This window comes from Grammomys surdaster, unplaced genomic scaffold, assembly GCF_004785775.1.
Source record: "Grammomys surdaster isolate TR1022 unplaced genomic scaffold, NIH_TR_1.0 1166, whole genome shotgun sequence".
Lineage (NCBI taxonomy): Eukaryota > Metazoa > Chordata > Mammalia > Rodentia > Muridae > Grammomys > Grammomys surdaster.
This window is the reverse complement of record NW_021605585.1, coordinates 886,941-898,226: the sequence shown is the minus strand read 5'-3', so window position 1 is coordinate 898,226 and position 11,286 is coordinate 886,941. Positions and strand designations below refer to the sequence as shown.

At 39.0% G+C, this 11,286-nt stretch overlaps 1 protein-coding gene across 1 annotated transcript in view; it reads left to right on the top strand.

The window, feature by feature from the left end:
- Positions 1-10,223: 10,223 nt before the first annotated feature.
- Tp63 (tumor protein p63) overlaps positions 10,224-11,286 on the top strand; it is a 203,997-nt gene continuing 202,934 nt past the window's right edge. The window contains exons 1-2 of the mRNA XM_028783900.1: positions 10,224-10,348; positions 10,549-10,651. Coding sequence (XP_028639733.1) covers positions 10,590-10,651 — 62 coding nt within the window. The 5' untranslated portion in view covers positions 10,224-10,348; positions 10,549-10,589. The remainder of the gene's footprint in view (positions 10,349-10,548; positions 10,652-11,286) is intronic.

Below are 11,286 nucleotides of genomic sequence, written 5' to 3'. Positions count from 1 at the left end.
TAGTCATTAGACAATTGCTGCTGATCCAAAGGCCACAGACTGGAGGAAGTTGGAAGATAAATATAACAGGGTTTCAGCTTCTGACATAGTTAGGATGATGGGAACAGTCTATACTGGCGTGTGTTTGGAAATCAAATATTACATTTTAAGAAAGGAGTTGTTGTAGAAACTTATCAACACTGCTTTTTCCCCCTTTAATAAAATGTGGGAAAAGCAGAAATCATAAAGTAAAACACAAAACAAAACAAACAAACAAACAAACAAACAAACAAACAAAAAAGCAGGAAGAAACTTGGCAATTATCCCTGAAAACAAGACCCAATCAGGGGTCATTGCATGGGATATATCTGTAAGGATGCCCTGAGAATCACTTCCATCCCACAGAAGTGTTTTATCAGTCCATCCACCTCCGCATATTTAAACAGTGTGCACAGCCCAATTTCAAAATAAGCAGAGTTAACATTCTTGACTCTCAGCCCAAATGTGGGTGCTCACTATGAGCTCATGCCTTCATTTGGAGGCTGGTATTTGTGGGGCTTAGGGTATTGTGGGATCTGTGGATGAGAAAAAGACATGTGCTAGCCCCATTTATTTGGACTCTAAGATGTAAAGTGTATGTGGAAGCATTTGGAGCCTAGCCAGGGGTATGGCAGTGTGATGGTGATGTTTGGGAAACAGCTGTACTTGAGTTCAGATTCCGGCTCCATTGCTATCTGCAGGAACAGAATAATTAGTGCACACTCCCCAGCTTCCCCTCCCCCCACACACTTCTCAAGTGGTGAAAGTATCACCAGGGGTTCTTAACATTCTCTTAAATAGGGCAATGAACATAAAGTATTTCATAAAATACACTGTTCTTGTTTACCTTTATTTTCCAAGTATAAAGAACTGGATCCTATCAAGAATAGCATGGGCATTTAATTAATATTATTTTCCTAGGTGGATGATCTTAAGTCTGGATCTATTATAGGTCAAGATTACTGATGGTTATTAGAGGATATGATCTTGCGATTGATTCCTACTCTGATTCTTGGTTTTCTCAAGTGGAAGGGAGTTAACAATCCTATTTGTCTTGGTTTCAGCTTCAGTAAAAAGTCACAAGGCTGAAATGAGCTAATGTCCCCGAGGGTATCCTGAAAAATCAAAATGACTGTAGAATGTTTTATTATTTTAAAATTATTCTGTTTCTGGATTTTTTTTTTTTTTGTCTCTTTAGGTTACTTATGTCTAAATTCTTTTAAACTTTGAATACAAGTAATTTTCAAGAATGGGAATTTATAAATGTTTTTTGTCCTTGTCTAATTTATTTATTTATTTATTTGTTTATTTAATTTATTTACATCCAAAATGTTGCCACTCACCCCAGTCCCTACTCCCTACCTTCTTATCCCTTTGCCTCTGAGAGGCTACCCTGCTGATGCTCCCCTCCCCCTATCTGCCTTCTCTAGGGCATCAAGTCTCTATAGGATTATGCAAATTCTCTCCCACTGAGGCCAGTCAGTCCTCTATATATGGGGGGGGGGGGATGGGAGGGGCACTAAGACCAGCCCCTGTATGCTCTTTGGTTCCTGTATTAGTCTCTGGGAGCTCCCCAGAGTCAAGTTTAGTTGACATTGTTAGTCTCCCCATGGTGTTGCTATCCCCTTCAGCTCCTTCAATTCTTTCCCTAACTCATTCATAGGGGTCCCCAATCTTAGTTCAATGGCTGGCTGTAAGTATATGCATCTGTCTCAGTCAGCTGCTGGTAGAGCCTCTCAGAAGGACAGCCATGGTAGGCTCCTGTCTGTAAACACAACATAGCATCAGTAACAATGTCAGGGTTTGGTGCCCACCTGTGGGATAGATCACAAGTTGGCCCAGTCACTGATGGGTCATTCCTTCAGTCTCTGGTCCGCTTTTTGTCCCTGCATTTCTTTTAGACAGAAGCAATTCTTGGTCAAAATTTTTGAAGGTGGTTTGGTGTTCCCATCCCTCTACTGGGGATCCTGTCTAACTACTGGAGGTGAGCTCTTCAGGTTCCACCTCTGCACTGTTGGGCATTTCGATTAAGGTCATCGTTGTTGAGTTTTGGACACTTCTTACATCTCAGGTCTCTAGGACATTCTAAAGGTCCCCTTCACTTTCTACCCCCAAGCCTTGGCAGCAGCTGCATATTTCCATTCATTCTGGACCTCTGGCCTTCTTACCTGTCTGCACCATATCTGATCCTGCCCCACCCCCCCTTCCTTTCCCCTCTCCTCTTCCACTCAGGTCCCTCCCTCCCTCTGCCTCCTGTGATTATTTTCCCCCCTTCTAAGTGTGATTAAATCATCCTTATATGGGCTTTCCTTTTTGTTTAACTTCTTATACTCTGTGGGTTGTATCCTGGGTATTCTGTACTTTTTGGCTGATATCTGCTTGAGTACATACCATGTGTGTCTTCTTGTGTCTGGGTTACCTCACTCAGGATGATATTTTCTAATTCCATCCATTGGCCTGCAGAATTCATGATGTCCTCATTTTTTATAGTATTCCATGGTGTAAATGAACCACATTCTCTATATCCATTATTCAGTTGAAGGACATCAGGGTTGCTTTCAGTTTCTGGCTATTACAAATAAGGGTGTCATGAACACAGTGGAGCACACATCCTTGTAGTATGGTGGGTCATCTTTTGGGTATATGCCCAGGAGCAGTATGGCTAGGTCTCCAGGTAGATCTATTTCCAGTTTTGTGAAGAACCACCAGATTGATTTCCAGCATGATCATAGCAGTTTGCAAATCCCAGAAGCAAAAGAGAAGTGTTCTTTCTCTACATCCTTGCCAGTATGTGCTGTCAGTTGAGTTTTTGATCTTAGCCATTCTGATTGGTGTAAAGTGGAATCGCAGGGTCATTTTGATTTACTTTTCCCTGATGACTAAGGATGTTGAACATTTCTTTAGGTGCTTCTCGGCCATTCTAGATTCCTCTCTTGAGAATTATCTGTTTAGCATTTTATCCCATTTTTAAATAGGGTTGTTTGGTTTGTTGGAGTCTAACTTCTTGAGTTCTTTGTATATTTTGGATACTAGCCTTCTATCAGATGTAGGGTTAGTGAAGATCTTTGTCCCAATCTATAGGTTGGTGTTTTGTTCTACTGACAAAGTCCTATGCCTTGCAGTAGCTTTTCAGTTTCAAGAGGTCCCATTTATCAATTCTTGATATTAGAGCCTGAGCTGTCGGTGTTCTGTTCATAACTTGTTCTTCTTTTGATAGTTGTCTCTATAAATACATACTGCTCTACATGACTCCATGTATTAGAGGCATAATATTGCAATAGGCTTTGTAATATGCAGATATTAGCTCAAATCTATCTCTCTTCTGGGCAGAAATCATAGCCTTTATGATTCTACCCAAGAACAACACTGAGGTAACAGGTACAAATGAATGAGTGAGGACCTGTTGATCTCTTGGTCTCACAAAGACAATTAAGAATTCTGCCTTCTCTGCTTACCGACACCTGAGCTTCATGGATGCTAGCAAACATCTTCATACCTCATGAGTCCTGATCAGGTACCATTTGCCCCAGACCAAAATCCCAGCAGGCAAATTGGCCATTATTAACTCAGAGGGCAGTGCCATAGCTATTTTGCCTTATTCATTCACCTTTAATGACTTATACATTTTAAAATTATGTGCATTGCTATTTTGCCTACATGTATGTCTGAATGAGGGCATAGGATCCCTTAGAACTGGAGTTACAGACAATTCTGAACTGCCATATGGATGCTGGAAACTGAATGGAGTTCCTCTGGAAGAGCACCCAAGTGATCTTATCACTTCACTCAGCCATCTCTATGTCTGGCCATTTTCAATGGTTTTTTTTTTCTCTTTGATGAACATTTATTAGGATAAAAATTTGCAAGGGAGATATAACACAAATGAAACACTAAGAAAAAGGAGCACTACAACATGTGGATAGTTTGCCTATATGTAAATGGACCATGGAGGACATCAACTTATTAAGGCTATTCTGTTCCATTCCTTTGACTACAAAGCTTAAGATATATAAAGGGAAAGAAAGTCATTCTTAAGTCCTCTGGGAGGCACGTAGACACAAGTGTTGGCTCTTAGTGATTTGGCTGCTATTAGTAGCACACTGATGCCTCTATAAAGGAGACCATCAAGAAATATTTCTGCTGATGCTATGAACTGGCTGTTAAGTAGATGAGGAAATCTGAGGGGATCACACAAGAACCCCACTAAAATTCATGTAATGTCATGACATCATCCACAGTTAGTAATATATGGTGTGTAAACTGATAAACATGCCAAACTCAGAAACTAGAAGTTTAAGCTCCTTATACATTAGGAATGATCACTTTCAAAGTCTTTTCAAGCGATTCTGTCTATATATACTTGCATATGCATTATATATGTATATATATATATATATATATATATATATATATATATATATATAAAATGCAGATGTGTGTGAATGTATATATATATATAAATGCAGATGTGTGTGAACGCTCAGGTGTCATGTCGATTTCCCCTCTCCCCTTTTAATCTGGATCTCTGGCTTGGATCTCGCCCAGTAGACTAGGCTGGCTGCCAGTGAGCCCTACAGATCATCTTGTCCCTAGCTCCCTAGTATTGGGGTTACATCTGTCTCCATTCACGCTCAACATTTTATCTGGGTTCTGCTAAACAGTTTACTAACTGACTGAAATATGTCCATAGTCTGAAGTCAGATTTTGGCTAGCCTAGCAAATATTATCCATAACAAAAGCCTAATATATTGCTTTGATACAAAATCTTGTAAAAAAAAACAATTCAGAAGATCACAAATTCAAGACACACAAAGACATTCATGTTGAATATTTTGGAAGAAATACTCTCTGATTTTCTTTATGTTTCTTACCTTTGATGTTTATGCTACTTATTTAAGCACTAACCTATGCCTAATTTTAATTTTTTAAATACAGGAGATAAATTTATATAGACTGTTTAGTGCCTTAATCGTTTTTACATGTACAGTTCAGTAGAGCTAAATATAGACACAGTGTCATGTAACCGATCTCAAGATTTTCATCTTGCAAAACTGAAACCCAATACATGTTAATCAACCACTTCCAAACCACCCCTCTCCCCAGACTCTGGTAACACCACAAATGTATTTTGTAATCTCTAAGTATTTTATAAACTCGGTTTTGTAAGGCAATGACATTATAAAGCTAGATACATACTTGGATCAAACATCTAAACAGACTTTTCAGAAATTAATAAACATAGAGTCTTAGACTCTTGGAGTTGAAAAGAATTTTTCATAGGCTTTTCATCTATTGTGTCAACTGGAAATTTGACAGACAACCCTAATGTTTGTGGCTCCTCACAGGTGTATGCGCCTACGTGAACCAAAACTAAGATAATCTCTATTTCACATATCTTTCTCAAAACTGTATCATGTATAGTGTATATTTAATTGTTTTATGTCAATTGTATTATGTATACATATATATATTTATATTATATATACTGAATAAATATTATGTGTATTGATATATATGATAATAAAAACAATTTGAATTTTAAGTAAATATTGAAGTCACTGATTTTTATGTACCATTTTGTGTTCCTAATAAAGTAGCCCACAGATACTTCCCTGCTGATTCCTAAAGTGACCTCCAGCCTGAGCCTACAGTGACTCCACACAGGAGAACATGGTGAGCTGCCATTCATTACATCAGGACGACCTGCAGTGCTTTAACTATTCACAAGCAAAACTGAAAACCTGCTTGAATGGGTCTTTTTCGGCCCAGCCTAAAATTCACCCTTTCAAATTGCCTTTGTGTGACTCTTCAAAACCTGTCCCCTGCCCCTTCTCAGGACCTTGTTGGAGGAGAGGGGATGAAGCAGAAACAGAGTAGGAAGGAACAACAATGTAAAACAATGAGAATTCAAATATTTTACAAGTATATATGGCATAGAAGTATATGATATTATAAACAAACTATAGAGGAATTTTCTGAAGTCTTGGAAATTACTGTGAAAGTTTTAAAATGATCTACTTCTCAGAGCTTTAAATTTGAAGAAAATTCACTGGAGGGATTTTAAAAGCCATACAATTCACGATGACTGTGGTGTATTGAGCCTCATTTTCATACCATTTCTGCCCAAATCAAGTAACTGAATCTACTCAGGAGAAAATATCCACCAAAAACTAAACTAAGCAACTGGCCTGTCATCTTTCCAAATAACCATGTCGTGAAGCAGCTGAAGGACCTGTTCCCAGTGAGAGAAAGACTAAACAGGGGAATGCATGAATCAGGATTTTTCTATCCCTATACAGGCATAATTGGCACAGCAGACAATTTGAAATGGACGCAGAGTATATATTTTATGGATGTTCATTTTGTAGTTTCTATGGTTGAAGTGTGATTATGTAAGAGATTTCATCCTTTAGGAAACTCAGTGAAATGTATAGAGGAAAGGCGCATCTTGCTTTGGATCTAACAGATGCTTCCGGAAAAAACAAATCTGGGCAGTACCAAATAAGGACTTCCTGTGTTTCCTTACTTATCTCCCACTCACGTGGACTTTGAGCAAAGAACGGGTGGGAGTGAAGAGCGTCCCCCACACAGCTGTTTGGGTATGTCTGGAAGAGAAGCCCACCCACATTGCTTTTGGACACTGGGTGTGACTTTGAGGGTATCAGGTTTGTCTGTTAGGGAACCTGCCAACCTCTACCCTGCCTAATTGGCTTCTGTGTTTCCCTGTATGCCTCTCAACCAAAACTTCCCCATTCACTGGGACAAACCCCTGAATCCATTTCTGTCTTCTGAAGAGACTCTAGTCATTAGTTTAGCTATAAATATTTCCATGTGGTGGATCGACGGACCTGCAAGAAGCTCAAGGTCAGATCAAAAGGTGATAGCTAAGTCTGTAAGGGATGTGCTTCTTCAGTGACTTAGTACTCCCTCACTATCTGTACATATGAATTTTGGTTCTACCTTTACGTAAATGTCAGCACCGTATGCTCCATGCTTCTTGTAATGATTACAGTCTGACATCTAGGTAGAATAATAGCAGAACCAGAATTCACGCACACTGATAGTAAGACCCTCTTCCAAGGCAAGCTTTCCTTGATGAAAAGAGACTGTCGTTGAAATGAATTTGGTGCTGAAGATACTTGCTACATTTACCACCGTATATCCTAGAAGGTTCCATTTTTGTTCCCACAATCTGAAATGATATAGGATATACTGAGCTAGACAAGATGGGGCTTAAGGTCCAGGTGCTCTGAACTCAGCTTCTCTGATAAACAACAGTGACCACAATCACAAACTGTCATGGCTGGGGGAACACACAAGGTCATAAGCTATTCATAGCAACATCTGTCTTACACCACCCTACACTTACTGTTCTCTCCTCGGAAGGTAGAGTTCTTTTCCTATCCAAATCAGGAGGAGAATGATAAAAATTTGCAGCCCAGACCAGAAAGTGCATAAATAACAGCCATTGTGTGATAAATGCCACAGATTTCAGAAAGAGTTTCTGTGCTCAATACCTGAGTCAGGCGGGGCATGTTCTTGGCTGCTAGAAGTGGAGAAGGACGGCATATTTCTACCTGGGACATTATGTTAAGTGCTCTACATACTAACATTACTGTTTCTATAAAGTCTTTATTCCTGCTTCACACAAATCCAGGATGTTCACAAGCATCTTGTAGACTTCAGGTCGTAGGTTGGAAAAATGGATTCAGGGGTTTGTCCCAGTGAATGGGGAAGTTTTGATTGAGAAGCATACAAGGAAACACAGAAGCCAATTAAGCAGGGTAGAGGTTGGCAGGTTCCCTAACAGACAAACCTGATACCCTCAAAGTCACACCGAGCATCCAAAAACAATGTGGGTGGGCTTCTCTTCCAGACATACCCTTCTCCCGCATGCCCGTGTAAGTGATTCTACCATACTTTCTAAGAAACTTAAAAACCTCAGAAAAATTTCCAACTTGAATCTCACAAAAAAAAAGTACACATTTGAGAAGTAACTAGAGTGTCTAGGAGTAGTAGAATGCAGGTATGAAGCAGGCATAGTAATTGCAAATTGTCACTCATTTTCCCAGGTCATAGATGTTCTTATGCTATAATGTGTGATCCTGAAGAGTTTGCTTTTTTTTCTCTAAGTCAAGTTAACTCTGTTTATTTCCACTAAGTAGGAGGAACCAATGTACTTCATAATTATTTCTATAAAATCCATTGCCACCTAATAACCTGCCTTCTGTACTATACATATATATGCATATATATACATATATATGTATAATATAGTATTTTCTATAACAACTTGATATAATGGCATATGCTTTAAAATATTTTAAACTTAAACTTTTTAAATTAAGTTCTAAAACTTGTAAATGAAAATATGCATGAAGAGTACTTGAAAACTGCTTATGTGGAAGTCTGTGACTTTGGATCATGATATAAAACACTTTTTGACAAGTTCTTTTTACTTGTCAGCACGTACTCAATTATAAATGCCAGACTAGAGGTGAGCATAGATCTTACCACTTCAAATCTGATCATTAGGCTAGCTACCTAATCATCCCATAGTTAGAAATGTAATCCCAAACCCCACCCTGGAAATAAAGAAGCAGATTCTGTATGGATAAGAATTCCAAGTGACTTACGGGTTTATTAAAATTTAAGACACTCTGCACATGAAATCATAGTCCCAGTCTTTCTTAATTTTTTTGCTACTGAGGACTGAACCCAGGGCATTTTCCACACTAAACATATGCTTTGCCCCTAATGCTATCCCCTATTCTTGTGTTTTTGGGGTCAGCTTAGGCTGCCTTTGGCTAGGAGATCATCCTTCCTGTGCCTTCAGAGCCTCATCTCACAACTAGGAGCAGACAGGTCCAGTATGATGGAACTCCCCCAAGCCCATGGCCACAGGAAATTGACTATTCTCATTTTAAGAACTTGGGTATCAGGTCATCTGAATTTGCTCAGAGGATGAAAGCCAAACACTTCAATTCCAATGAGCAAATCTATAATTAATTAGTGAAATGATCTTTGCTTCAAGTTTCACATTTTTTGGAGCAAGCTGTCAGATTTGGCTGGGGATCAGGCCGGCATGTGTGTGAGTTTCACAATTCACAGATGTTAGACACACTCAGCCTGAGTAAAGGAAGAGAATGTCAAGTTTTAAATAGCTTCTCCCTGGCTGGAAAAACAAATAAAACATCTTTACGAACACATTTTGAACCAGAATTTCTTACAGGAAAAATGTCATATTTCTCTTCAGCTTGTCTCACAACTTTGACATTTTCTGATGTCACTAGTTTGCAGGTGTCTATGACTACGGCATGAATGGAGATATGTACTTACCATGTCAGTGACACTTGGGCATGCAGCTCTATTTCCCTCCTGGACTCTATTCTAATTTAGCTTCTGAATCATATTTCATTCAATTTCTAAATCCACAGAACCAGGATTGGTTTACAGCCTACATTCAGAAAGGAAACAAATTCATCATCATGGAGACTTTGCCTGATAATATAGTAATTCTTGACTATATAAACAGTGTCAGATTTTTATAGCAAGGTAGGTCAAAGGAGACTAAAAGCAGCAGCTAAAAGTGAAACAAGACCATGAGACAGACTGATAGAGTTCGAAATAAACTTTATTTTCCCCCATTGACAGGAAATCTGAAATAATTCTAAATAAATGTCCAAATAATAAAATTATTAGGAAACATTGTAAAAGAAAGTATTAACTCCTGTTTTAATATCACATTAAAAATCTCACTGCTTATATCTGGATGGATAAAAAAATCACTACAGGCTACTTTCCTATATTTGGGACAGAAAATATTTCTAAATACATAGACATGATATTCTCTCTCTCTCTCTCTCTCTCTCTCTCTCTCTCTCTCTCTCTGGTTGAACGAAGAGTGAGTTCTTGGTTAAATATAATCAAGGAATTTCCCTGTCTTTGCTATTTGAGATTGTGACCACAACAGGCGGTTGGCTGAAAGGGGAGGCTGAAGGGGGGCTGGGAAGGAGCCGGAAAAGAAATCTCCTAAGCGTCTCTGCAAAACATTCTAGCCACAGCAGCACTGACAGGAGCTCTCAAATCAAATCAGGATACAGATCAAGGAGATGTTATTCAGTTGGAGCTAGGGCGACATTTATTAGCTCAGTGACAAGTCCTGGCTCTCGTGATTAACTTCTGATGCCATTCATGCAAGCACCCAATCAGGAGCAAGATCAGAAGTTCAGAGATGCCTACAAACTGCCAACAAGTGTGGCCACTCTACGTCAAGGGCTCTAAAACTGTGGCAGAGAGGAAGAAGAGCTTTACAGATGATGCCCAGCTGGTAAGAATCGACTGTTTATGATGCTCTGGTCACTTGAAGACTCTCATTGGCTGAAAGGAAGAAATACCCCGCCTCTTTGCAAATCTGTGTAAAGGGGGGGAAGTGTCTAAACTTCTATGTCTGATGGCATTTGACCCTATTGCTTACAGCCTCCTGGCTACATACCTAGATATTCTCAGGTGTATATGTATATTTTATAGAATTGCTCCCCATCTGTTGGTATCAAAGAGAGTTGAAGGAAATGAATTTTGAAACTTCACGGTGTGCCACCCTACAGTACTGCCCTGACCCTTACATCCAGCGGTGAGTTTAAATCTGACCTGACGTCTGTCAAAACTGAACTGGTGTGCCTGTGTATTCCGAGTGTTTCTGCTGTGTACTAAAGAACCCATCCTTGTTTAGCGAGCATAATGCTACTACTTTGGACTTCGTATGGACTTAAAGTGGTCTATAGACATTTTTTCTACAGTTATCTTATACTTTATTTCTTGAGTTACTAAGTGACAAAGTTTGACGACATCCATTTTTAAAAATTTGTCACACTATTGGACTCAATGAGAGAGAGAGAGAGAGAGAGAGAGAGAGAGAGAGAGAGAGAGAGAGGTAGCAGGGGTAGAAAATGAGGGAGGATCTGGGAGATGTTAGAGGTAGGAGGAGGGGGTGAGATTAATCATTATCAGTGAATTAATTAATTAAAACATTACTTTAAAAATATTGCACCATTTTAAGATGTTAAAAAATAATAAAATGTATCAGTTGCCATGCTTACTTCCCACCCACCCAAGAAAAAGAAATTTCATTGGGCAGGGATGTAATAATCTATTGGACAATCTTCAAGTCAAAATAAACACTGGAAATTTTGATTTATATCTTAAAACTAGATAGCCATTGTTATGTGAAACAGATTGTGGCTTGTCATTTTAGCTCTAAGGAATATT